Below are 26,898 nucleotides of genomic sequence, written 5' to 3' on the forward strand. Positions count from 1 at the left end.
GATCAATATTTTTACATTACCCGGGGAGTAAATGACGGTAAGTAATGAGCAATGTTGTTGTGTTGTTTGTCGTAATGTAACCACAGGAAGAGTCACCCTGCAGTTTACCCTCAAGTGTTTTAGTGCCTTCAGTTCATTCGTTTGGTCGTATTGCCCACAGCCTTTTTTTTTTCACATTCATTTCCACTGCTCTCATAAGCAACAGGAGACAGATTTTTTTCATGAAAGTCTGGTTCAGAATGATTCGCCTGCCTCCAAACTGCAGAGAAACAAAAATTAGCAACTAGCTGGTGAACATTGTGGAACTGTTTTCAGGTGAAGAACCAGATATTTCTCCTGAGAGTTGGTGGGGACCAAAACAGAGGTGAGAGGAAAAATTAGAGTCAGAGATGTGTTGAAGCAACATCTTAAAATTTACACACACAATGGCATGTACTACAGAGGAGGCTGTTGGGCTGATTGGTGCCAAACGGCTGAATCGTTTTGGTTCCCACCCAGCTCTCGTCACTCGTACAGATTCTTGACATGGAAATCGGGTCATTTTCCTGCAGAAACTTTTGTTTTTTCAAGTTTTAGGTATAAAGTGAAGTTATAGACGTACAAGTGGAAGTGTTCAGAACAGGATTTGAACAGATCGATCAAAAAATAATGGCACACAGTGCTGAGGTGCTCAAAGAGACAAATAAAAGTCAGCTAATATTTTTGCTGGGTTGCTGAACCTTTTAGATGCACATATCATGAATACAAGACAATACGGCTCACAGAAATCAGCTGTCACAAGCAGCAACTGAAGGAAGTAAGTGCACATACCTGAATAAAGAAGAGGAACGATAAAGTGAGATGGAAGCATCAAAAAAGCGGTAGCCAAAAGGAAGCAGGTATAAATCAGTATAAGTAAATATAAGAGATTACTTAGTAGGGAAAGAAAGCTGGTCTGAACTGGTTAACCAGTCTTGTTATAAGTAGTCCTGGCAGGCCATTAAAGCTGTGGCTGAGGTCCCAGCATCAGTTACCTTATTAACTTTGCTTTAAATGACTGCTCCTCTAAGCTGATCAATTCTAGTCGAGACAGATTCTTACCAGGATGAACTGAAGTAGCCTCAGGCCCACATTCTGCAAATATACACCTCTGTCCATGAGTTGAAATATATGCAGGAGGGCGCGTTAATAATTGATGCAGTTACAAAACACATGATAAGGAGACTGCAGCAGGATAGAAGATGATGTTTGCTTTAAACTTAAAGGATCAGCTATGTGTGTACTGACAAGAACTTAGTGTACTTATTTTAACCCCTTTCAATGGTTTAAAAGAAATGAGTCAGATATGTATGTTACCCTCTAACATAATGCTTTGTATGTAAAAAATAATAATCTTACAAATTACACATTTCATAACATGATTAACACGGGTGTCATATTTAGATTCTGTCAGGAGGAATTAAAAAGTTAAGTGAAAACCATGAAAGAGTAATACTTTGACCTTTCAGAACAATCCTTATGCAGGTGCTATTAAAGAAAGCACTAAATTAATACTCCAGTGTAGCTTCTAAGGTGTGACAGTGGCATCTCAAGCTAAATGTGAAGCTAATTGAGAATTCATCACATGTTGTAGCTTCAAAATGTCAGCTGGCTGTCAAACAGCCATGTTTTTATCTGCATGACATCATGTTTATGATGTCTCCAAGGGTTTTGACCGGCTGCCACTGATTAAATGACAGTGAATCATTCAGTTTGAGATAAAACAGTAAAAGTCCCCAATGCAAGCGTTAAAGGGAAGTATTCACAAGTTAACAGAAATAACTGTCTGGAAGCTTCCACTAGAAAATGAATTTTAACAGAAGAGAATAGTATCTGAGTACCAGAGGTCAGTAATGTGCTTCTCTTTCAAATTTGCCTTTCTGCTGCATCAATCTGGACTCTATCCACTGCTACCCGCGAGGGAAGCAAGGCTTACTTCCCAGTTGAAACTCTATCTCTTGCGTTCAATGTGCCCTCTAAGATCTTATTGTGGAATGGTTGATATTACAGTTCATTGCTGCTTCCCAGCTCCAGATATCCAACCCTTTCCCCTCCCTCGGGTGAGAAAGGGAAACCAGACCCTGTCTTGTCCAGCCTCCCCTTGGTTGGCTAAACGTCTCTGCTACCATCAGTTTTCGTTAGGGCATCGCTGCAGCCACACGACATCTGACACCACAAAACTTGACTGAGGAAAAATTTGGAGAAAATGGGAGCTCCAGAGGAGGAAGCGCCACGTCCCCCATCAGACATCACTGTTTTCGGGGCCAACTGTACGCTCCACGGCCTGAGCCACATATTTCTGCCCGGTGGAGTGACTTTCCGCCGGTTGCTCTGGGCTGCTGCATTCAGCGCCTCGCTTTCCATCTTCCTGCTCCAAGTGGCCGACCGTGTGATCGAGTATTATCAATACCCCCATGTTACAATTCTGGATGAAATGGACAGTCCCGTCATGTATTTCCCAGCCATAACCCTCTGCAACTACAACACCTTTCGAAAGTCCCAGCTCCGGAGGAATGACATCTTCTGGATGGCTGGACTCCTGGGCGTGGAACAAGGAGACTTTGATGATTTCATGGCCGCTATAGGGCAACCCACAGACAGCAACACCAAGTTTTTCCCCAGCAAGACCTTCAACATGCTGGAGTTTGTGCAGAGAACTAGTCATAACATAGATGAGATGCTGCTTGACTGCAAATACAGAGGCAAGGACTGCGGTCCAGAGAACTTCACCACAGTAAGTAAGGCTCCTCATGTAGGTCTCACCTCTAGTGAGATCAGTGTAGCTACGTCTCAATCATTTAGGGCTAAAACAAAAAAAATCCCAAGCAAGATCACAATGAGAGGTTGAACATGTTCTGTCTGCAATAATTCATAATGTCTCAGCAGGTTAATTGCTGATTCATTAATATTTAAACAAAATATTTAATGGGAAGTGTCAAATCGTGTGTTACAAATCTTTAATTTGAAATTATTAATAGAAAGCTTGAAAGCAAAATTTGAACAGAAACAAAGCCTCAGGCAAAAATACCAACAACTGTGAGCTGTTCAATATTCATTATAAAGCTACGATTCCAGCGCTTCATTTTGCCCGGGGGTGACGTGAAAAATGAGTCTGTTTATGTTTATAAACACCAGGAGATCTGCTCAAAGACGTTATATTTCCAAAATGAGCACTGTCATGATGTCATGATGAACGTAATCATTCAAATCAGATATCGTTAGTAGAGGAGACATCACTTTGATTCAAATTATGCTGTCACTGTGTAATTTAGCTTTTTTTCTTAACATAATCCCTATTTTTTTTTTAAAAATACTAGTATAAATGACATGTTTGTGTAAAAGATATAGTAGCTTTAGGGAGAACAATAGGTACGTGGGTGGAAGAGGAAAAGTTTCTGAGGAATACTAATAAAGCAGCGCTTTATCTCTGTTTACAAAGCAGGAATATATTTCGTTCGCCTTTATAGTGATGCCAATATTTATGCTGGGTCCAGTTCTTCACTTTGTGACTGCTATTAACTGTAATTTTTCTTGAAGGAGAAATGAGACTTACTTTCTTAAAAGTGTCCTCCGAAACGTTTAATCTACTGAGGTGCCATATGGTTCAACAAATCTCTGCTGGCATCATGCATCATGCATTATGAAGCAAGCATATGCTGTTTTCAAGACCAGTAGGGTTTTTAACATGTTACTGTTTTTCTTTGTAAATACCTCAGAAGGATTGTCATCTTCATCGCAGTAATGGCACCAAATGTTCTAAATATTTGTCTTCGATCACAAAAATCTAAAGCACATAATGTCACAGGAACACAGCAATGTCATTGTAGAGATGAAAAGGTAATTTGTCTTTACTCATGTGCCTTCATTTTTGTTTTTGTTTTTTGTGAACTCCAGTTTTTCCCTCTCAATTTTCAGGTCTTTACCAAAGAAATAAAATTATGTCAGCAGAATCTGAGCGGAACTTAATCGTGCTGCTGCAGAGACAGGGGAAGGATTGTATTTCGATGAAATGGGCCATTGATTTGAGTGATGAAAACCCAGCGCAGAGACGGGTGTCTCATGCTGCACAGTTTCTTTGGGAACCAGCAGTGAAACAGAGGCAAACGATTTATACTAATTACCTAGTGGTTCTAATGTAGCCCTACTGTTGCTATTTATTTATTTTTTTGTTGGTGACAGTGACTCACATTAAAAGAAAAGGTTTGGCTTTTCAACTCAAACCAAACCTGACACCTACTATGAAGACTTGCACATTTAAATGACTCATCAGGTTTGAGTCATATTCTCAAAAACAACACAGTGCATATGAGCTAATAAAGATGCATTTTGATATCGCTGTGATCAGTCAGATGACCTTGGCTTCTTCACATCCCTGCATACAAAGGGCAAATTTCAGCTAAATGTCAGAAACTGGAGATGCTCGGAGGGCCTAAGCATAGAGGGGACTAATTAAAGATTCATAGAGCTGCCTGAATTCCCCTTCCTCGATTCCCTCGGCCTGCTGATCTTTCTGTGGGAGGCTGAGAGGCAGGTCCTCTCACAGGAGATAAAATGGGATGGAATTGAGATTACCCATTATATACTTCAGCAACATCAACACAAAATGACTCACACAAGGTCTAGACAACATCCGACAATTAGCTCTGTGTATGTGGAAAAACCTGAGAAAATATATGCACTGAATCATTCAAATACCTCTGCTGATGCACTTAATTGATCCATTTTGGTATGGCTTTCAAAAGGACATCATTAGAATAAACATACAGCTCTATTTTCCTATTTAAAACCCTTAGTATAAAGTTTTGTAGTTCTACGACCATATTAGTTGTAGCATACAACTAATACATCACTTTAGTTTGATAACATTTTTCAGATGTCCTTTCAGATCTATTTCAGTACATGCATGCGTGTACGTATGTGTAACATTTTAGACAAAGTAACAGTGGCTAGAGAAACCTGGCATGCCTGACAGTGACAGGAAAGACCAGATGTTTCAGCTAATGAGCTGGGTATGGGTGCAGTCCTATTGAGAAATTTCATAGGGGAAATATCAGCGCCCCCAAGTGCAATCACTCCCTCTGCATCAAGTAATGAAATATTTTTTGGGGGAAGAGATGCTGTAATTTACTGGTGGAGAACGACTCTCGTATATTTAAAAGCTGGCAGATGGTAGAGGCTGGGAATGTTCTGCCCATGCAGTGCTCTAAATATACATAGAAACATAGCCTTGAATGTCCCTGGATCAGTCTGTGGTAACAAGCCGTGTTCAGATTACAGTTTTTGGTAGCTAGGACAACATCACATTAAAGAAAACCATTTTTAGATCATAATATATATGATCTGCCAAATAAGTGTCTTGGTGGAGGCTTTACTTCATTATCAAATTAATCTCATGCCTCCATCTTGGTGCCTTACACGCTGTCTGTGAACTGGCGTGTGATTGATTACCTCATTAATACTCAAAAGCGTAAGCACCCCAACACACCCTGAATCATTGCTGTGGATTAAACCTGCAAGACTGGCTCACACCAAATAAATCATCTGTCATTGTGTATATGCAGGATGCATGCCGAAGCTGGTGTAATATCATTTCAATCGATCACCAGGTCAGCACTTTAGCCGGCCCGTGCCACTGCAGAGAGCTGATCCTAACATGTTTATCCTGTTACGCTTGATGTTCTATGTTGTGACTGAACTTCCTGTGGATCTATTAGTTTATGTTGTAACAAAAGACCTCTGGTTTAAGCTTCCTTTTAAATATTACATTAAGTCTTGCCTGCCAAAGCTGGAGCCAGGAGCTGGTGTTTTACTTTATGCGCTGCAGTATCGTCTGGAGGCTGATGTTGGCTTTGGAGGTCAAAGAAAAGAGAAAGGTGAGTAAAAGAAGCAGAAGACAGGATTGAGTGTCAGAGATGTTCAGAATGAGTCTGACTGCAGACGGAGAGAGAAAATAGGCAACGTGGGGAAAAGTACAAAAGAATAGTTGCTTATACCAGAGAGAGGTGGAAAGGGTGAAAAGCGACAAATAGAGCTGAAGGGGAGCGCTGACACAAAATGGAAACAAATGAGAACGAGAAAACAGAAAAAGAGGCTGCGCTGTGCTTAGATTGAGGTGGGACTGGGACTCAGCTGAGCACTGACACCATCACTGTGATTCAGCCTGCTTTGGAGCAGAGCCAGTGCCTCGATGCACAACTGGAAGCATTAGGAGAGATGAAAGGAAGAAGGTGTGTGAAGGAGCACAAAATTACACTGCTGCCTAAAGCATGAAAAGGAGAGTAGAGATAAAATAGAGTATAGTGCAAACAATGAAATAAACAAATCTGAGGCACCGAGCATAGATGACAGACCAGATTACAAATACTTAATGTGTTTATTCCAGTACTCAGTGTCAGAAAAGATTACTGTGAAAATCGCTGTTACTCTAAGTGCAACATTGGCAGTCTAGTCAATGGCACTGAGGAGAAATACTGAAGGAATTCATGGAGGGGGTGCTGTGCGAGGGTGCTTTATGCTGACTTGCACATCCGGCATACGACCATAAGCAGACATCGGAGGTGCCAGTTGACAGAACCTCTTAAGTTAATTGGCTTGTTAGGTGGAGACACCGGACACAAATATGGCTCTGTCCAAAACCAATAGAGCCATTATGTTTTGTTGTAGATTATCAGCCTCCTGGCATCATGATATCCAAACAACAGCATGCATTGTACTCCAAGTTTTCCTAATCTACTGAACACAGATGGAGCACAAATGACTCATGGTTCATATCACATCTCTACATCTTTTCATTTTTGATTACCTCAGAAGCCATATTTAGCTTTTTTTTCTCCACTAAGGGCCTCTGGGATCTACATCCTGCTCTCTTAGCCAATTAATGTTATGCACTGCACCTTTCAAAGGGTGGAGTTGCTTTCTGAGATTACTCTTCAAGACTATTTGGTCAATATCATAGACTGTATATAAAAGATGAACCCACTGGTTTGTGATACCTTGTTGTGAAACATCAGCATTAGTAATTTGGCCATGTTTGTGCCATGTTGTTGTTGTTTTTAAGGCAGAATTAATCATATATGGACAAATAGAGTATACTGCATAGCTCCATTAAACTGACACCATCACCAGGTATTATTGCTAAGTAACACGCAAATGAATGATCCGCACGGCAAGCCATCTATTTTTTTCTTTCAGATAAATCCACTAAAATATCTGAAAACACCACAAACATGCTGCAGAGATCCAGTTCAGTCAATTAACAGGGGTGAAGCCTACTAAGCCTCCCAAAGTGGAAATGCCCTAACTTGTTTACATTTCTGCTATTTTTGTTTCTTTGCATTGTCTTAATTTTTCAACCCGTTGCACCTTTAGACAGGGGAGCTTAGACATCACCCATTGTTGGAAATGCCTTATGTGGGCAAAAGTATTAGGCCACACCTCTTTCAATACAGGTGTTTTCACTGCCATGAGTATAAACTTGTATGCAGTCAAGCACCTAGTAATGCAGTCTACTTTAGCAAACATTTATTTTTGTATGTACTGTATGTTTGTATTTATTTGTTTAAAGTTTATTTTTACAGGGAGAAGTATGTTACATGACCCACGTAACACACCACACTATTTATAGCCTAGACTACTTTCGAATGCTCGTCCTTAGTTGGGACTTTTAAATACAAACCGAGAAAATCAATAACCTACCCAATCTATACAATAAATACACATGTCAACAAGACTCAAACGCAAGTAGGCGTAAACAGACAAAGCAACACAGAGCTCAGACTGCAGTACAGTAAGATTTGAAGTATCTGAGTAGCTTCAGGGTTCACCTGAAGGTTCTGAAGGTAAATGAAAGAGAATCTAATATCTAAATGAGGCCTGTTCTGTGAATTGCCTCTAAATTTAACTTATGGGCTTCTTTCAGGACCGAGCCCTGGAAGAGAGGCAAACTGACAGTTTTATTAATGCTGAGAGTTTTAAAGTCGTGCTGCTATGGAATGTAAATGATGCAAAGAAACAGACGAGACATTTTTGTCTGAGACATATATCACCATATCGTCAGCATACATCTGTAAACCTGCCCCATGACTGCGGTGAATGATTTATATATTAACTGAAGTGGAGTGTTAGAGAGGTTAGAAAGGATGGTTTTTCATTATTAATAACAACTCAGCGATTAATGTGACATGCTGAGTTAATAACAACTCAGCATGTCACAGTCAGATATAAACGCAGTGTGACATGCTGCATATGAATGCATCAAAACACTATGTAACTCATTCATATCACACATACACACACACATACATACATACATAGGGTCTTAGCCTTACTATATAAAAAGTGCCTTGAGGTGACTGCTGCTGTGATTTGGTGCTATAAAAATAAAATTCAATTGAATATAGTTTTATAGGTTAGAATAAGTGATTAATTAGTATTATTAACATACTGTTTTCAGTTACAAAGATTTAAATCTCTGTAAGGTTATCAGAAAAATTAAATTTAGAAAGCGTACGACTAAGAATGTCATGATTTTACTGTATGTCGTGATTATGAATCGCAGCAAGTCAGCCACCAAGTGTCAGACCACATAAAGTACTGAGGCACCAATGTTGTGGTAACTCAGTAAGTGCACAGCTCCAAAACTCCTCTGGCATCCTCTGGCATCTGCACAAAAATTCTGTGTTGGGAGCTGAATGTCATGGGTTTTCATGGCCAAGCAGCTCCTGTAGGAGTAACGTGTGGGTGCCCAGGTACTTTTGCCCATATAATATACTTCATTGTTTGTTTTTTCAGTTGTGATTTTTAAACTATGAACGTGTAATTGGCTTTCAAAATTTGTATTCTCTAATAATAAGTTCTGTAAATGGTGGCGAGGGAGAGAGTTGGTGTATAGCCTCAGGAACGTTTAAGGATATGCTTTTTATTCTTAACACACACATGAGGGGGGCAAAAAAAGTTCCTGATGGAATCCTGGGTTACACTGTGGCAATTTTAGACTGCTGGCAAGTGCTTATCCCTGAATGGATTCAGGGTACCAAAAGCCTCCAGCTGAGCAAACAAGATGAGGAAAAAAAAGACATTATCCCTGCAAAAGTACCGGTGAGGAAATTCGAGGAGTGAGTTTATCAAAGTGTGACTGCAGGCTGCAGAGTGAAAGCTTGAGTGACAGCGTTTCTTGGATTCTGCCTGGAATGGAACAAGGGAGAAAGACAGCAGGTGTAGCCAGCTGCATCTGTGTTTTATTGATACAGACTGCATCTGCCCTCCACCTGGTTTGCTTGGGAGGATATACTGTACATATGCTGCGCCAGAGATCTTTGTAATTACGCTACATTTTAAATAAGTAATGGGAGGGCACATTTTTAACTGAACCAGAAAAAAACATGCTGCCTCAGCTCAAGGAAACAGCACTTTTTTTGAAAAATGTAACAAAAAACAAGGACTAACATTTTTATGTCTAATAAATGTGCACTGAATATGTTCTTTCAGAGCAGCTTTGGTGTATTTTTTTATTTAATTCATTTTCCTACAAAGTGTATGGCAATATTTCTTCCTTTTGATGAATTTTATATGAGGCATTTCACAGTATAAGCCTCTCTTAGCAAAAATATCCACTCAGGGTTTCCGTGCACGACTGGTGCAGCATACAAAGTGGCTGTGTGAGAGGTTAGTTTCATTTAGAGGCAGGCCACAAGATGTCTCCCTCTGCTAAAGAAGCTGCCCGTCCAACAGAGTGACAGTCTGATTGCAAACATTTTTGCTCTGTCTGGCTGTCTCGTCCAGATTTGCATTTGTTTGGTCATTTTAAATCACAGTGTCTCTCGGCCTGTCTCTCAGTTGGCCTAAATCTAAAATTTGGAAATTCTCAGGGAGTTTTTCAAGTTTTCATGCAAAGCCGAGTCTGACATGCTGCATATCAATGAGAAATCCTGACCTCATAGAGAAAATGCTAAGCTACTCAGTGTGCTCCGGCTTTATTTATTCAAGCTCTAAATAATACAGAGCTTTATAAATTTTTATCTTAAAACTTTCAAGGCTGACACTGAATACTGTTTTTACTGTCAGCGCGGTTTGGCCTGCTCATCGGAAAATGCACCGAGTGGAATAAATCAAACACGTTGCAGTCGGTGTAAAATGCAGTTCAAAGCCAACACAGGGTCATTTCTGTTTACGCATTAATCCTTTTGTCAACTGAATAAGCAACTGTTTTGATAAGCTTTAGATCAGTTTAGATTCTCAGAGGCTGACAAATGTTCTCTGATCTCAGCTTATCAAATGTTTAGATTTGCGTCTGACTTTACTTAACTGGCATCATTGTAAAGGAGGCGATCCCACATTGAGCGGGGGAACTTTATATGATCTAATCAATACATCTTTTAATTAAAGGAAAACTATATATAGTGTGCATGAGAGGGAGAGATTATTTAACAGACTGATTAATAATACATGTACTATAATAGCAGTATCCTTTTTAGTGCATTTTCAGTAAGCAGGCATTAGGGCATTGGGACAGATGAATTAATTATTTTCATTATTAATTAATCTGAAAGTTATTTTCTTGGTTAACTGTTTGCACTCTCTGTATGTTATAGAAGACTAAGAAATAGCTAAAAGCTGAAAACAGTGTTTGGCATTTTTGCTTAAGATTTTCCTAAACAGCTCGTAAATACCTTAAATGACTAATCAGCTAATTAGCTAAGCTTTAATAGTGAGTGGACATTAATGCTGGGCATGTCTTGTGTCCAGCTTCTTTTCTACCCCGGCTGCACTCTGTGCGGTTGTGATGTGCATCTAATTGCTGCCAGGATTTCATTTGGTGTTGAACATTCTCACTGGCCCTTGAAGGAGCTCTCCCCTTTACTCAGTCAAAACTCTGCTCCTCCTCTAATGAGACCGCTGGGGTTTGCCTCGGCTTTGACATAAAAGAGGATGGTTAGTGTCATTCCCTGACAGCCTGAGGGATCACCGAGTTGCTCTTTAAGCCGGGCTAGTAATACAAAAATCTGAAAGAATAGATATTTCAAATAGTTCTGCTTTTCTTTGAGATGCTTATTTGAATTTGGTATTTTTTTTATTACACCACAACCCTCTGATTACATGCTTCGGTACTGAGACACAGATTAAATACATTTTCATCCAAAGGACGATAACAATAGCAGTGTGTGAGAGGCAGACGTTTGTTTTCAGTACGGAGGATCGCAATTTTATTGGGAAGAAAAATCATTACATTTTGCCCAGAGTGCTATATATTCTTGCGTTAGTGCAGCACTGTGTTGGAGGGGATATTTTAATTAAATTAATGATTTGGGAAAGAGTTGACAAACAAACAGAGTTATGAAAGTTTGTCATATTAGAAAAAAGTTTGAAATCATTGCAGCGCTGTGATTACAGAGTCTGACACCAGATTTAAAGCTTTTGTCTTTATAACTCACGTTAGCCTGGTAGTACAAAGCCCCTTTTTATGCCACAATGTTCCTCTTCAATTCAGGAAATCTGCAATTATTTTACAAACAAATTAATACAAAGAATAATTAAATCTGTCCAGCATTTACCTTTAAAGCTACAATACCTACTACTATAAAATCCCAGAATTATCAACTGACTCTATGGAGCATTTTAGTGTTTTTGGCTGGTTTTGCCCTGACTGTGAGAACAGCAGCTCCACCGATCTGCTGTTCAAACCTTCTGTTTGCAAAGGGCAGCCAATGAGAGGGAAGTTGACTTATAGGGAGGGTGGCAAAGCTAAAAAAGATTCCGCATGAATGAAAAATTCTGCAAGTGTTTAATAAATAAGATTTTCAAACTGTGAGTCATGCAAAGCCAGCTAGTAGAGACCAAGAATAAAAAAGTTTTAGCTGGAAAGAAGCATAATAGGTCCCTTTTAAGTGCACGGTTTACTTTTGTTTGAAAATACCACATCGAAAAAAGGATGGATAGCCGCTGTCAGACAGAGAGCACATGTTAAGAGAGTAAAGATGATTGTCATGTATTGCTAGTGTGTAACCTCTAAGGATCAGTAATGAAATTGCGTTTTAGTTCAAACTGCTGACGAGGGATGATTCTGAGACCACGGGAGCAGCCTGCCACACGCCTCCACTACGCTTGAATAGAATAAATGAGCTCAAGCAATTAACTTACTAGTTAAATGCGCTTCATATCTATTGGCATCTTTCCAAAGACGATGAGAATAGAGGAAGTCTGTACAGCTGGTCAATAAATGGAGAAACAAGGCAGATAAGATGGTATTGTTGTGTGTCTTACTCTGCTGCTACACATACAGCATTAGTATTCTTGTTCTCCTTATTTTGCCTGGGTGACTTTACTGGGTGTGGAACAGAGGTTGTCAAGTGTCGTGTCAGTACAAATCAAATATCAGAATTTGACTGGATCGCTCTCACTGAAAAGAGCTCGTCATGTCAGTCTGGTGTTCCTGTCATGTCGTCTGCTCAGTGTGAAACATTTCTTATTTATTTATTTATTTATTTATTTTGGGGTTGTTGCTTGCCTTATTATATTAATAGAGCACATTAAACCTGGATCCTTCCAACCTGTACAGGTTTCTCACCCCATTCTATTATTCCAGTTTTTCCTGATTTCCCTGAGTATAGTTTCTCATATGTGCACTTCTTCCTGCCCAGCTGTCATTATTCCTCCTAAATTTGTTAAAGAGGTCCCCCCCTACTTCGCTTTATTATCAGTCAGTCTCTATCATCTGGCTGCATGCCAGAATACTTTAAAACAGTCAGCATTTGTCTGTTTTAAAACCCTTCCCTAGATCCCACTGTTTTAGACTATTATAGGCCAATTTCCAAATTGCTGTTCATTTCCAAAATCCTCAAGAAAGCTGCTGCTCATCAGCTACTTGAAATAGGGTAACAATATGTTTGATAAATTCCAGTCTGGTTTTCAACAAAATTATAGCACTGGAACAGCAATACTTAAAATTACTAATGAGATTCTTATGAGCTTAGATAAAGGTAAGTATTCCATTTGGGTTCTGCTTGACTTATTGGCCCTTCATTTTTATTTACAGATTATAGAGTTTCTGGGTCAGTATCTCTGGCACTTCTCTTTTTCAAATTTCATATTTATAACTACATGTCCTCATCAGCTCCCCCTGATATGTGGTGTCTCCCAAGGCTCAGCTTGGTCCAGTTCACTTTTCTTTGCGTATGCTACCCCTGGATTATCTACTAAATAAAGGAATCTGCTACTGTTGCTGTGCTAATGATACATGACTGTAGTTTTCTGTTAAGCCAAACAATGAGCAACATTGCTACTACTGTTGACCAGCAAAGCTCATCCAGTCTGGTTTTCTGCTAAACTGCAAAGAAAAATTAGCCATTAGCTAGTACTGGCTTCAAGTGAAATTCCAGTAAGACTTGTATTCCAGGGGTTGGCCCCTGGGTTGCTCTTATTTTGAAACCAGAGGTGATTATTTTGAGATTGTATCGCATAAACTTCGGAACAGCCCTTTTCAGCCCATCAGGTTGGCTGAATCTGTGGTTTATTTTAAACAAATGCTGAAAACTAATTTCTGCTGGTTGACTTTTGCCCTTTATTTTTGGCTCTTGTTCTTCTGATGCATGTACAGAAGTGTGTATGCAGAAATTAATGTAAGACAATGCATCTGACTGTGTGTTTGTAAGATTGGACTTGTATATTTATTGCTAATGTGTAGTTTTATGCAAACTGTGAAGCAACTTATAACTGTGCGTTTTGAAAAGCGCTATGCAAATAGTTATTCTAATTAAAGTTATTATTATTAAAGATACCCCATTTCTCCAATTAAAAGCATATCCAGTTGTTTTTATAGAATAAAGTGGTTCAGACATAAGGCTAAAAGGAAAGCAATACTGGGAATCTGTTGTGTCTGTAGGGCAAAAAGGATGGGTGGTGCAGACATGACATATAGTAGCTGTTAGAGCTAAATTCAGCCAATTAATTTAGTTGTTTTGCTGCTGGAAAGCTAGAAAGGACACAGAGGGAAAATAACCATTATTACTGTATTGAAGCTGTAACCTTCTCTATTCTTTGTTTTTCAGTATCCAGGCATTCATTAATCTTATCAGACTATTAATATCACGACTTTTGAACACAGAGGAAACAGTGTTGCTTTATTTTTGTAATGCATTTGTAAATTTGGCTTTAATGAAATGGCTGGGTAGAAATTGTTTTTATGTAATTCTTTCTTTGAATCACATTTTGCTTCTTTGAAGATTAAAAAACGACCTATATTTATCCTGCACGAGTCAGAAGCTTTGTTTTTTTCTAATCACACCTTCACTACCGTAGACTTTGCTGTCAGCACTGATTTTGAGGACAGCACAAACCAAGACAGAAATATTTCCGATGAATATCTTGACGCGATCACCACAGACAGCACAATAATTTAATAAGACGACATGTGAAAATAGAAGAGATACAACAGATAAATTAGTGGTGTTTCTTGGCACTTTAAGTAGGTTTGATGGCTCCTGGACTGCTTGAAGTGCCATGTGTCTAATTCAATGTGACATATCCGACTTTCCTGTGGATTATGTGCAAGCATTTATTTTGAGCCCATTTTGCTCTTACAGGGGTAATTTGACGTTTATCTGCTTAGGTGTGATGTAGGGTTTTGCAGACCATCATCTATACTGTATGTTGAAGCGTCGTACTGCCGCCAGGTGCCAGTGTCAAAAATATGTGGAACAGCTTCTCTTAATTGTCTTTATGTTGTTTATCTTAGCCCCTTCCCCAGAAAAGACAGAGGTTGTAAAGAACTCCTTTGTAGGAAAGTGAAACCACTTTAAAAAACAAAACAGTAACTGATCCACAGCCCTCGTCAGTACTTTTTATAAATGCTCTTTTAGAAGCTACGTCTAGCTACTCCCTTCTTCACAAGGGGTCCCACAGTGGGGAGCTGTGTTTGAAGTAACATCAGATTCCCTTCTTGACACAACCCAAAGGGTTAGCATCTACTGGAACTAAAGCAGGGGTTGTTTGCTTATCAGGTGAATGTATAAACCGCTACACTACAGAACCACATATGTTTATGTTCATACCTCTTTTTCCTAAACTTTAATTTTTTACCTAATTAGCATTCAGTCGATACATACTATCAGCACAATTTAGAGTTTTTTAGGACTAACTGTGATGCTGGAGCCAGTTAGCTTAGCTTAGCATAAAGCCTAAAAGATCAGGTGAGGCTAGCCAGGCTCTGCCCAAAGATGACGAAATGCTCCTGATATCACACTGAAATCATTTCATATTTATATGGATGATAGGTTTTAGTTGGTTGTCCAAAGACTGTCTACACTTCCTTAGAAATTACAACCTGAAAAAGCAGGACGTTAAAAAAAACTGTTGCCCAGCTCAGCGCTGATGCTCTGAGCTGATGAAATAAAATGACCATGATATGTACATCAAATCTCACTTTACTGCTCATCAAGGGGATCATTTTAGAGTCAGATGTAATGGTTTGCTTCGTTTTTGTTTTATTAACATAAAAGGCCTGAGAACTTTATGTTTGGTGTGAATACATCTCTTCAGATGCGGTGACCTCCTGGATTCTTGAGCTGCCAGGGCAGTGCTAGCCAACTGTGCTTCACATTTACCCAAATACTAATCTCTATGCACATATATCTGCCTGTGAAATGCATATTATCCCAAATAAATTAATAGAATTGGTAGTTTGTGTTGCTGAGCGCTCCTGTTGCTCTTTTCGTCCTTCTCTTTATTTATCTTTAGGGAGATTATTGATTGTATCCAAAGGTTGGATGGTGACCACTGGTTGCATGCAACTTATTACAAGGCATTGTGGGATACTTTAAGTCCACTGCAGAGGGACAGCAGCTGTAATTTCTGGAATTAGCTTAAGTTATTAAACGATAGCCGATCAGTTACTAGAATTCTTCATTTCTAATATCTCAACCTTTTTGCAAAAAGCCATGTTTATGTCCTCAAATACTGAAATAATTTACATGAATATGTTATTATTGTATTAACAGAATCAGTTGGTAGATCCTCTCTGGCATTTAGTCAGTGAAACCCAGACTCTACAAAGCCCGAGAGTCATTTACACTCCTTTGTGTTATATTAAAATAAGTTCAATCCAATTATTTTTTATTAGCTCCCACCATCTAAACCTGCAGACGACACCCTCTGGTCTAAGTCTGCGCAGTAATAAAACATTTTCTTTCTATTTTTAACTTTGCGCAATAATTTTTTACAACCATTTGTCACCTCAGCTTTGATCAGGTTACCCAGCCAATACTCGCATTACAGATTGAAATTATTCCAGCTAAAATAATGGGGGGAAAGTATCACTTTCTGCCAAACACAGTCCTCTGATAGTCTCACTAAATGGAGCAAAGCACCTTTAATATCAGCCAGAGCCACATCTGCATGCAGCAGGATGTCAGCCTTCATTACTCTGCATTTGTGAAATTATACTTGAAACTGGAGCAAACGAAGATCACAGATTGTGCTGTGACATATTTTTCTACCACATTTTAAAGGATATTTAGCTGTTTTTCTCCAACTTGCTGCCTCCCTTTCAGTCTTCAATTATATAGACATATCGACCCATGAGCGAGCGATGCTTCAATATTAAAGAACTTCAGACTTCATCTTCTTTTTTTTTTTTTGTAGAGGAATTTTTTTAGCACAATTATTTGTACTTTGATCAATACCACCACCAACCCCCTCCTCTCTATACCATTGGAGGTGCACTTCATCACCGGAGGAAAACAATTTCATCCAGTGGCTCCACCTCATTCTCCAGTCGACTGTAGAGGGAGTGAGTAGGGGGGCAACAAGCTTTATATTCCTTTCTGCGGGCTTCAAGTCAACACACTAAAAAGCATCTCTTCAATCTGTGGAAAAAGGGAGGAGTTGGGTTCTGGGCAGCTACTGCACAAAAAGAGAAACCACTGAAATCTGCAAGTATTGTCTGGCACTGGAGAGGGGGGATGGAGGAGTGAAAGATCTGAGCAACAGGGGTAAGCCTCTCCGAATTTTCAAAGTGATTACCTCTGGGAGTGAAGCCGTCGCTTACATCTGCAATTATCACGTCCATTTGTCTATTGACGAAGGAGTGGGGATAGTTACGCTGGATGTTTTTGTTAATGGAGTGATTCAGCTGTTTTTCTCATAAAGGAATCATTATGTAAATCAATTTTACATCCCCCTAGGAGCACAGTTCCTTTGTTTATATCTTCATGGCAAAGTGTTTTCAAGCCTAAACAGTGGGACAGCTGCATGTTAGGACTCCAGTTGCTGCTACCTGGAATCTTTTATACACACACGCGCTGTTACACACATATTAAGATGCATGTGGAGAAAATGTGTAAATTGTAGTCTAGTGGGGGCAGCTGAGAAACTGCACTTGACAACGAAGCACTTTCCTTGACTCGCAATTAAGGTTTAAGACTCCACATCCGAATCTGTTTCCATGGAGCCAAACAAATCAAGTGATGCCCAGAAGCCTCCTCTTCAGAACCCACAGTCCAGCTCGCTGAAAGCAACATGGAACGAGATCACGGTGGATTTCATAATGAGGACCAAGATCCACGGTTTGAAGTTTGTCTTCTCTCCGGACAAGTCGAAACCGCAGCGGGTCATCTGGATCATGGCCTTCTTCCTTTGTCTGAGTCTCCTCTTCACCTGGTCCTGGAATCGAATCCTCTATTTGATGTCCTACCCCGCTGTCACCAAGATCTACATGGTCTGGGCTCACAACATGTCCTTCCCAGCCGTTACCTTCTGCAACAAAAATGTTTTCCGGGTATCCTCTCTGACTAAAGATGACCTGTATCACAGCGGCTACTGGTTGGACCTCCTGTATCATAATCACACAGTCATAAAGAAGAGCCTGTCTATCCTTAAAGACAATCACAAGCAGGGTCTGCTCACTCTCCTGGACTTCAGCAGCTACACCCCACCCCCCAATTATCGCACCAACACCACGGAGATGATGGGTCGGCTCGGTCACCAGCTCGAGGACATGCTGCTGGAGTGCAGGTTTCGTGGGGAGACCTGCACCTACAAAAACTTCAGCACTGTATGTACAGAAAGAGAGATGGTGTTTGCCAGGTGTGGATGTGAGTGTTGTTTATATGGGGTATTAATAATTCATGTTAGCATTTGACAAAGCTACAGCAGGCATTCTCTCCGGGTCTTTTAAGTCATTGATGTTTCAGAGCTGCAAAACAAGCGTGTCCTGCTTTTTGCCTTTAAGACATGACAGCTGTTCCCTCATTAAAACCCATGTCTCCTTAAAATTCACTCAACAGCACAAACACAATGAAGTGGCTTCAGTGTCTGCTGTATGTTTTTAAAGGTTTCTTATTTGGCTATGTTGACTGGCTATTTCCCGAGTCCCTCTAATGTCTTTTTTGCTTTATAACATGACAACATTTGGAAGAACATTGAGCGCATTAATAATTCAGACGTCATAAATCAGTTCAAATTAAAATTTCAGCGTCTCTAATTAAACATCTGTTGGGCACGAGGAGGATATGCGTCAAAATATGCAGCTGAGTTTCCCATTTAAACGCACCAGACGTGGATCCATTACAGCCATTCATCTCTGAATAACTGAAGCGAGAAAGTGGGTGACATTTGCAAACCATAGTGCCGCTCTTCCGCGTGGTGATATCTTGAGTAAATACATTCGCACACAAACCGGTAGCTTATAACGTCATTAGAAAATATTAGCAAGGGTGAATGGGGAAGTTTCTGCAGTGGTAAGCCTGCATGCAGAGGGACTGAGAATATTTTAAACCTGGCAAGACACATCCAGATATAAAACCCTCACCTGTCACAGGCGTCACATTTAGCTCCCTGCCTTTGCTGAGGTGGGTCTGAACAGCTAGATCCAAGTCATAAAAATCCAACATGTAACTGTGACAGCTTCAGCTGATGTGAGACATTTACAGTGGGAAGTCTTACAGGCTGCAAGAGGTCGGCTACCCATGGTGGCTTCATTGCAACGGAGAGGCTTTAAAATCTTCAAATTCTCTCTTTTTGGCCAGATTGATGGCTTGAGATATGCAGGATTTACATTTTGCTATCTGTTTGTTGCTCTTAAGCAACTCGTATTGGGTGTGCGGTATGGATGATTGATGCTGTCATTTGATCTAAACGTAAATATGAATATTTTAAAACAGTCATACATTGTATGATGTGTATAGGCACTCCCACATTATATAGCCAGCAGGGGGGTAAGAAACAAAGCCCTGTCTTATCTGTGTGAGATGGATGTGAGTCTGTCTGGGTCTGGACATGGAACGCTGAATCTGATCTCTCGAGATCAGCTTTGCCATGCTGGCTGAGTTTTAACCAGCAGCCCTCTTCCTATGACCTTACCACAGCGGAAATAAATCCAAACTTCTGTCCTTCCTGGTGCAATATATTCTTTAGAAATGTGGGGACAGAAGTGAACATCAAAAATCTTATGCTAGCAGCACACATTTTTGTTACGATGATTAGAAAAGAAAGTCTATTAGGGCAGCTATGATCATTAAAATTGGACTTTAAGGTCTGTAAGCTGTAACCTGAGATTGATTTCAATTCATCATTATATAAAATAATATTGTAAGCACAGATTGCAAACTACACATTACAAAGTGAAACTTCGATAACATAAATTTAGATAAATACTTCTGAATTTACAATATTTTTGAGCGTAAGAACATTTGCAACTGCCAGAGTTTCAGTTACACTCATTTTCATTTATTTATGAGACTTTTTGTCTCCTTTTGGCTTCCGTACTATGATTTTCTTGTTTAACCGTAACTTATCGCATTTTAATGTGTAGCTGTTGGTGTGAACACAAAGAGCAGATTGCTGCACACATCATGATGATCAGCATCTTGAAATGCTTATAGTTTGTTTAAATCTATGGAGAGTCGATGATTTTAATTCTACATTCTGATCCTTCTGAGACTGATTTATATTTACTTGCTTGGTAGATGACATAGAAATTTTTCAATTATAGGTAAAAGCCATAAAATTGAAAAAGAAAAAGTCACCTCTGGGCACAGAACCTGAAATTAAATTATTTAAACATAGAAGAAAATCTACTATAGTGATTGCACATCAAACATTAAATCCTGCTAAGCTTTCCTGGCATAGGTTTGGTCTCTTAAGAAGTTTATAAAGCAAAATACAAAAATGTCTGCTTGTGTGTCCAGAGAGCTTCCACCTCATATGTTTCTCATTAAGTGATGGCAAAATAGTAAATTCAGTCTAAATCACTCAGGGGGGGAAATTTTGAGTGAAATTGGGTAAAGACTGATAGCTGCTGCTGAGGAGCACTCATTACTTCCTCAAATCAGAGCCAGGTGCCTGTTTAAAACCTGCGCTGCCTTCTCTGATAATCACAAAATCTTTGCAATGATTACCTGTCCTGCACAATACGAGACTGGCATGTAATATAGCTCGTACTGCTGCACCGTGAAAAGGATTGAACTTTTTATTTGTGCTTATTTTTCTCTGTGTGTGTCCTATTTTTCTTACAGATTTACACACGGTATGGAAAATGCTACACTTTCAACTCGGGATTAGATGGCAACCCTTTGCTGACCACGTTAAAGGGCGGCACGGGGAACGGCTTGGAGATCATGTTGGATATTCAGCAGGATGAATACCTGCCTGTTTGGGGCGAGACAGGTCAGTGAAGCATTTTTACAGTAATATCTGATTTGCGCAGATTTCCATGTGGAAATCTCATCAGCTTGTTGGTTTATCCCTGAAGTCCTGACAACTGCCACAGTATTTTGTCATCTCTATGACAAATGGATGCTCCACAGAGGAAAGTTGTACATCTCTCACTTTACCTATAAATCTTTGCCTATATATTTTTTTACACCACACTGAAGCAGACAAAGAAGTGATGTACTACCATGATTAACTGCTTATCATCTTGATATGTTTCTCCAGGTCTACAACTGACATCAGACCTAATAAAACTGCATTTAGTGACTTATTGTTTCTCATTTATGGTGGGCCACAACATAATGGGACCATACATTCATAAAATAAATAGCATGTAATTAATTCTGGTTCTAAATCTGTTTGATATTGAACCGGCACACTGACACAAGAGTTTATTTCTTATATTAGCTTCCATTAATATGATGAAAGCGGAGGGGTAGAAACCCTGGATTAATGTGACTGCTGGATCGCTAAACAGCACTGGTTTCCGTCGATGACCGTACATGTTGTTGTATTTTCTGGCGTGCTGTATCCACAGATGAGACCTCCTACGAAGCAGGCATCAAGGTTCAGATCCACAGCCAGGACGAGCCGCCTTTCATTGACCAACTGGGATTTGGTGTGGCACCTGGTTTTCAAACTTTTGTGTCATGTCAGCAGCAACTGGTACCTAACGTTCAGCCTCCTCCTCTCCGACCCCAGCGTCTTTTGCTCTGCTTCACCCTGTGTTCGTCTCAAAAACCCTTGCCAGCCAGTGTCCATCACCTCTGTGTCACAGAGCGCGGAGCAAAATCAGATCCAGATCTTAGTATTACTTTTGTGTTGAGATGCGTGTCTAATGTGTTACATAAACAGCCGATGAGTCTGGTTAGAGTAAATGAAACTAAGGAGTTATAGCAGCCAAGAAGTACTGATAGAGCAGGGCCAAGTAATGATTGCATGCAGGAATATGAGCATGCTGCGCTTATCAGAGCCAAAAAAGCTTCAGACTGCACAGCATGCAAAAAATATATGGCAGCTCAGGGTGTTTAGTTTACTTTTTTATATTGAGTCTTCATTAGTTGGAGCTCAGGAGAAAAAAAAGGACAACAGCTTTTTATTTGCAGCTCTGAAAATCATCTCTAGTGACATAGTCAAACAGAAGCCAGGAAAAAACGTTGAGGACTAATCCACACAGCCAACTTCAGCAGTCTTTAATCATCAGATATTATCGCTGATTAACTCTTTTTAAAAACCTGCACTTTTACAGTTTTTAAAGAGAGACTTAATGTTTTCTTATGACTAACTGTTGGGATCGGCATTTCGCTAAAAGCTGACTATATGTTAAAGGAAATCTACTAAAACTGTCATAATGTTGTTTATGTCAGTTTGGACCATATAAAGGAGCCTGGCACACTTCGCATTACATTATTTTTTCCCCCAACACCAGTAATATGGAAAAAACGTGCGTTATTGGATGAGAAAGATGACCCACGGCTGTTTTGTAGACATATTTTAATATGTGCTATGATTTGATGACACGGTAAAAGAGAAGCAAAATGGCCCGTGGCTGGTTTGTTGACCGAGTCCACGACACTGGCGCCACTGAAGGATGAAAAGTAATAACTATAGTTAAGCCTGAATTGATTGAAAAGCCCGTGTGCAAGGTCATAACGCTGAGCTCACATGGATTTTCCATCCAAATCTAATGAAACAATACGGCACTTATGTGATCTGCCAGGAGAACAAATTCAGACAGTGTTGCGTTTGTCCACACTAGCGTAGCTCACAAAGACAAAGAAAAGTCTTTGATTTTCAAACAGAAACACTGACAGAATAAGGAAATATCCTCTGACAAACAGAGAAGCACTCAGCTTAAGTCCCAAGAAAATGGTGGCAGTGCCACAGAGGATTTTAGGTTTTTGCAGTGATTACCTTTGAGATCGAGTGTATTTGTGCCGCAGGCTCGTTAAAATTTCCACCGTATAATCAGTTCTTGTGAAGTCATGATGTAACGGACGCCTGAGCAGCGATTTAACTTAGTTTCTTTAGCAGTTAATTAAGCCTAATTTAAATGATTTTGCTCCTAAATTGAATTGGCTCGTTCACCTCACAAGCTTCAGCGTGCGAGCAGAATAACACGGGATGGTTGAGGCACGGTTGGTCTCGTGAAACAGACACATGGACACCACAAGAGATGACAAATGTAACTTTTGGGAACTTGCTTGGAAATGTATCTTTCTCTCATTTTTCTCTCCTTCTCTCTGCAAATGTTGTTGGTGCTCAGAGTGTATCATCATTCAGCCATTTCCAAAAAAAAAAAACCTGGTCTGTTACTCACCATCACAGAGTTTCCTCCAGGAGGCAAAAGTGCATGGTTTGCCATTTACAATCATGACATGAGCGCCCACACCGCTGACAGCTGAAAGACGTGTTTATGGCATAAACGATGTGATGACTTAATTAGATTGTCATTATAAACTCTGGCCTGCATTCGTTTCACTCAGTGTCCAACGAGTGACATTGCTCTCGGTGTAATAAGAATAATAGCACTCGTGATTTCGAGGCTTTACATTTGTAAATCTTCTGTCGGAGGAGTTTAATTTTTAATAAGAGACTTTGACTTGTGAGCAAAGAGAAACATCGATACTCCACCACCAACAGTTAGAAGCGATCTGTAGCTCAAGACTGAGGGAAAGTAAGAAGAGAATGGCTGAATGACAACCCACCAGTCCTGCCTCTGGGACTCTGACAACAGGATGTTTGCCTGGAGGGGTCATTTTCTGCCCCTTGCCTTACTTTATCTCCTCTTATATTTCGATAATGATGTGGGCTGTGTTCCCTCACCCCTTACCCCTAGATGAGACGTCCTATGAGGCCGGCATAAAGGTACAGCTTCACACTCAGTCAGAGCCTCCTTTCCTCCACGAGCTGGGCTTCGGGGTTGCCCCAGGCTTCCAAACATTCGTTTCCACCCAAGAGCAGAGGGTAGCGTATGACTGACTGGGCTTGCTGCATGCCACAAAATACTGTATTGTACATACTCATTAACTTCCACACTTTCATCTCCTGGTCCCGCCCTCTCCAAGGAATGGACCCATGTGTGCCCCCACCACCCCCCACCCCCTCCTCTGTGTGGCTGAAGCAACGAAATGCAACAGCATCTGCAGTCTGTCCTTGTTGCCATCTCTGCTCTTTGTCATCACCAGCAAAGAGCTGGAAATGTGTTTTATTTCTTTGAGCCATTCATCCAAATCTGTCTTTATCAGAGCTGTTGTTTGGCTTTACCCTTTCACGTCCACATCTGCTTCTGTAAGCATTTGTTTTGTTTTGTTTTTTTTCAATTTTTTTGCGTATATGTGTTATCGGGGCGATCCACTGGACCTCTGCTTAATCTCATCTGCAGGGACCAGACAATGTGATTCATTAGGTTTTATTACCCATGAGAACTCTGGCATGAGTTTATAGTCTTGATTATATTGCACTGGGGTTTTATCTCCAGTGTATCTCCACTTATGAGAGTCTGTGGGCTAGAAATGGAGTTCAATAAAGGCTTAATCATGTTTGCCAGTTTAAATCCACTTCTTTTGCGAATCGCACTCTATCTCTGTCACTTTGTATTGGCTAAATGACAGTTACATTGTCAGAGTTAGCACCTGGTTAGAGCTGGTGGAAATGATTGGGAATTACAGTGAACCTTAATGTGACAATGGAGGTGTAATTTCTCTGAGAAATTTTCCAGGAAGAAGCCTTTGGCAGAGATTGTTGGCTTGCTCCCCACTGCAGTTAGCGGCTGAATGCGCAACTACCCAAGCATCGCCGCCCTTCATAAATAATTGGCTTATTTTTGTCATGAAAATAAGTAGCAAGCAGAAAACAAGACACTTTAAAGGGAGGCTGGAAGTTTTGTTGGTGGTTAGAGGCCACGCTGTGCAGCACACCAGAGAGGAAGTCCCTTTAACGTCGAAGCAGATCTCACACAAAATGGGGCACGCTGCTGCAGCTCCAAGACGGATGGCGAGGTCTAATGCTAAGTGTGATTTGGGTCCTTAAAATTCACTTGTTAAATATTCTTCCCTAATGGATTCATTTAGAATTCTCAGAGTTATTCATAAATGTAATGACCTGCTCTCACCTTATAATGAGAGTTCTACCACTAATGAAACCGCAAACTGAGTGTACACTACATCTCCTCCTGATTGCTAAATTCATAGGGATATTCAGGGTAGTTGTGTAATAAACTCTCATGGGCGTCAATGAGAAAATATAGGTTGTTAATCAACAGTAAAACCTCTTTAGAATGCTTTCATTGACTGGATTATTCATTTAGGTTAACCTACCGTTATTAACTACGTATTACCATAAGTAATTTGTTAAAAAAAAAAAAAAAGCTCTGTATATTGTCTCTTAAATTCAATGAATCCTCCAGTAAAGGGTAAACCGTTGATTGTTTTCAGTTCCGTTCTCAAGGTTGTAAAATTTGTCCATTGATTGTGGTGTCCTGTCTGTATCTACATATTTTAAAGATTTCTCGTAAGCTTGTCTCTATTCCCATGGTACTCTGCTTTCTACCGGGGCCTAGACCTGCATCAGTAACGTTATGCATGATGTCTGCTTGCTGCTACACATGAGCGATGATGTTGTTCCAACTGGACGTTTTATGCCAGTATTGTCTGAGTGCACATTTTCATTCAAGTGCTTCTGTATTTTCTTTTTTTCTTTTTTTATGTTTAAGACATTTGTGTTGGGTTTTGTCAGCTTGTTGTCTCCCTTTTTGAACTTCTGCTACACCGGGCTTGCATTATGGTATTTGATGTAATCCTGTGTGCTGATACACTGAGGGCAAAACATGTGCTGCTCGCTCTTTCAGCTTCAGTACCTCCCACCGCCTTGGGGAGATTGCAAGTCTACTCCCATAGACTCTGATTACTTCTCCACGTACAGCATCACTGCATGTCGCATCGACTGTGAAACACGGTACCTTCTGGAGAACTGTAACTGCAGGATGGTTCACATGCCGGGTATGAACTGAGGGTTACTTGACCATTAAAAAAAAACCCATAAATCTCTGTGCCCTCGTGTTGCATTTATAAATAAGTAATCATTTTCACTTTTATGTTGGTTCAAACAGGAAACACGGCCGTTTGCACACCTGAGCAGTACAAAGATTGTGCTGATCCAGCTTTAGGTGAGCGCACACACTTTTTTTAGTGGATTAAGTGTAAAATATTGAGGTATTTGCATTAACAGCGGTGCCACAAGCTTGTTGTATCCTGTAGATAGTACTTGTGTGAGCCTTAACTTCAAATTACTTTAATTCCAGATTGTGCTGAAACAAAAGCAATAAAGTAAAAATCATTGTTTAAAAATCCCATTAGGAAGATTTGTGATGTGTCTGTGCTTCGCTGATATCAAATAAATCCTGCTGAGTTTTTCCCCCCCTCCTCTGTTTTATGGCTTCAGTCATTATTTGCTTTCATGGAAAGTGAACGATGGCAGCGAATGTAGCTCTGTTGTGCGTTGTGTGGGATATTTTTAGCAGGGCCTCTGGATGCAGGTTTGTTTGATTCTTCATAGTGATCGCAATATTTTGAAATGACTTTGATCATCCACAGACTTTTTGGTAGAGAAAGACAACGATTACTGTGTCTGTCAGACCCCCTGCAACATGACTCGCTATGGCAAGGAGCTGTCCATGGTTAAGATCCCCAGTAAGGCATCTGCTAAATATCTGGCTAAGAAATTCAACAAAACTGAGCAATATATTGGGTAAGTATTATTAGCTGGTTATTTAGATAAAGGCCTCTTTTTCCTTTTCCTGTTGATGGATGGATGTACTGTGGCATAGCATGGTCTGAGTCTCCATCGTTCACCTTCAATGTAACAATAATGAATGATAGTTACACAGGAGATGAGAGTTGTCATTTGTTCTGTTGGTAAAATGGCCCTGAGTGAAATCTGATGGATGTGCTCGTGTGTGTCCTCTCTCCAGAGAAAATATTCTGGTGTTGGACATCTTCTTTGAAGCTCTGAATTATGAGAAGATTGAGCAGAAGAAGGCCTATGAAATTGCTGGACTTCTCGGTAAGATTCTTGCAGTTTCATATTTACTGTGAGAAAAAAAGAAAGAAAGAAATCTGACCTCAGAATCAGCACCCTCGGCGGGCATCCCCCCTGCCGCATATTTCACATCGTGTGTTC

The 26,898-nt window shown here is 40.1% G+C and overlaps 1 protein-coding gene across 1 annotated transcript in view; it reads left to right on the plus strand.

Moving 5' to 3' along the window:
• The window catches only part of asic1c (acid-sensing (proton-gated) ion channel 1c), a 103,979-nt gene that overhangs the window by 67,486 nt on the left and 9,595 nt on the right, over positions 1-26,898 (plus strand). Inside the window, exons 2-7 of the mRNA XM_039602751.1 lie at positions 20,523-20,673; positions 21,257-21,384; positions 25,568-25,718; positions 25,829-25,885; positions 26,313-26,466; positions 26,690-26,781. Coding sequence (XP_039458685.1) covers positions 20,523-20,673; positions 21,257-21,384; positions 25,568-25,718; positions 25,829-25,885; positions 26,313-26,466; positions 26,690-26,781 — 733 coding nt within the window. The remainder of the gene's footprint in view (positions 1-20,522; positions 20,674-21,256; positions 21,385-25,567; positions 25,719-25,828; positions 25,886-26,312; positions 26,467-26,689; positions 26,782-26,898) is intronic.

The sequence above is a fragment of the Oreochromis aureus genome, linkage group 18, assembly GCF_013358895.1.
Source record: "Oreochromis aureus strain Israel breed Guangdong linkage group 18, ZZ_aureus, whole genome shotgun sequence".
NCBI lineage: Eukaryota > Metazoa > Chordata > Actinopteri > Cichliformes > Cichlidae > Oreochromis > Oreochromis aureus.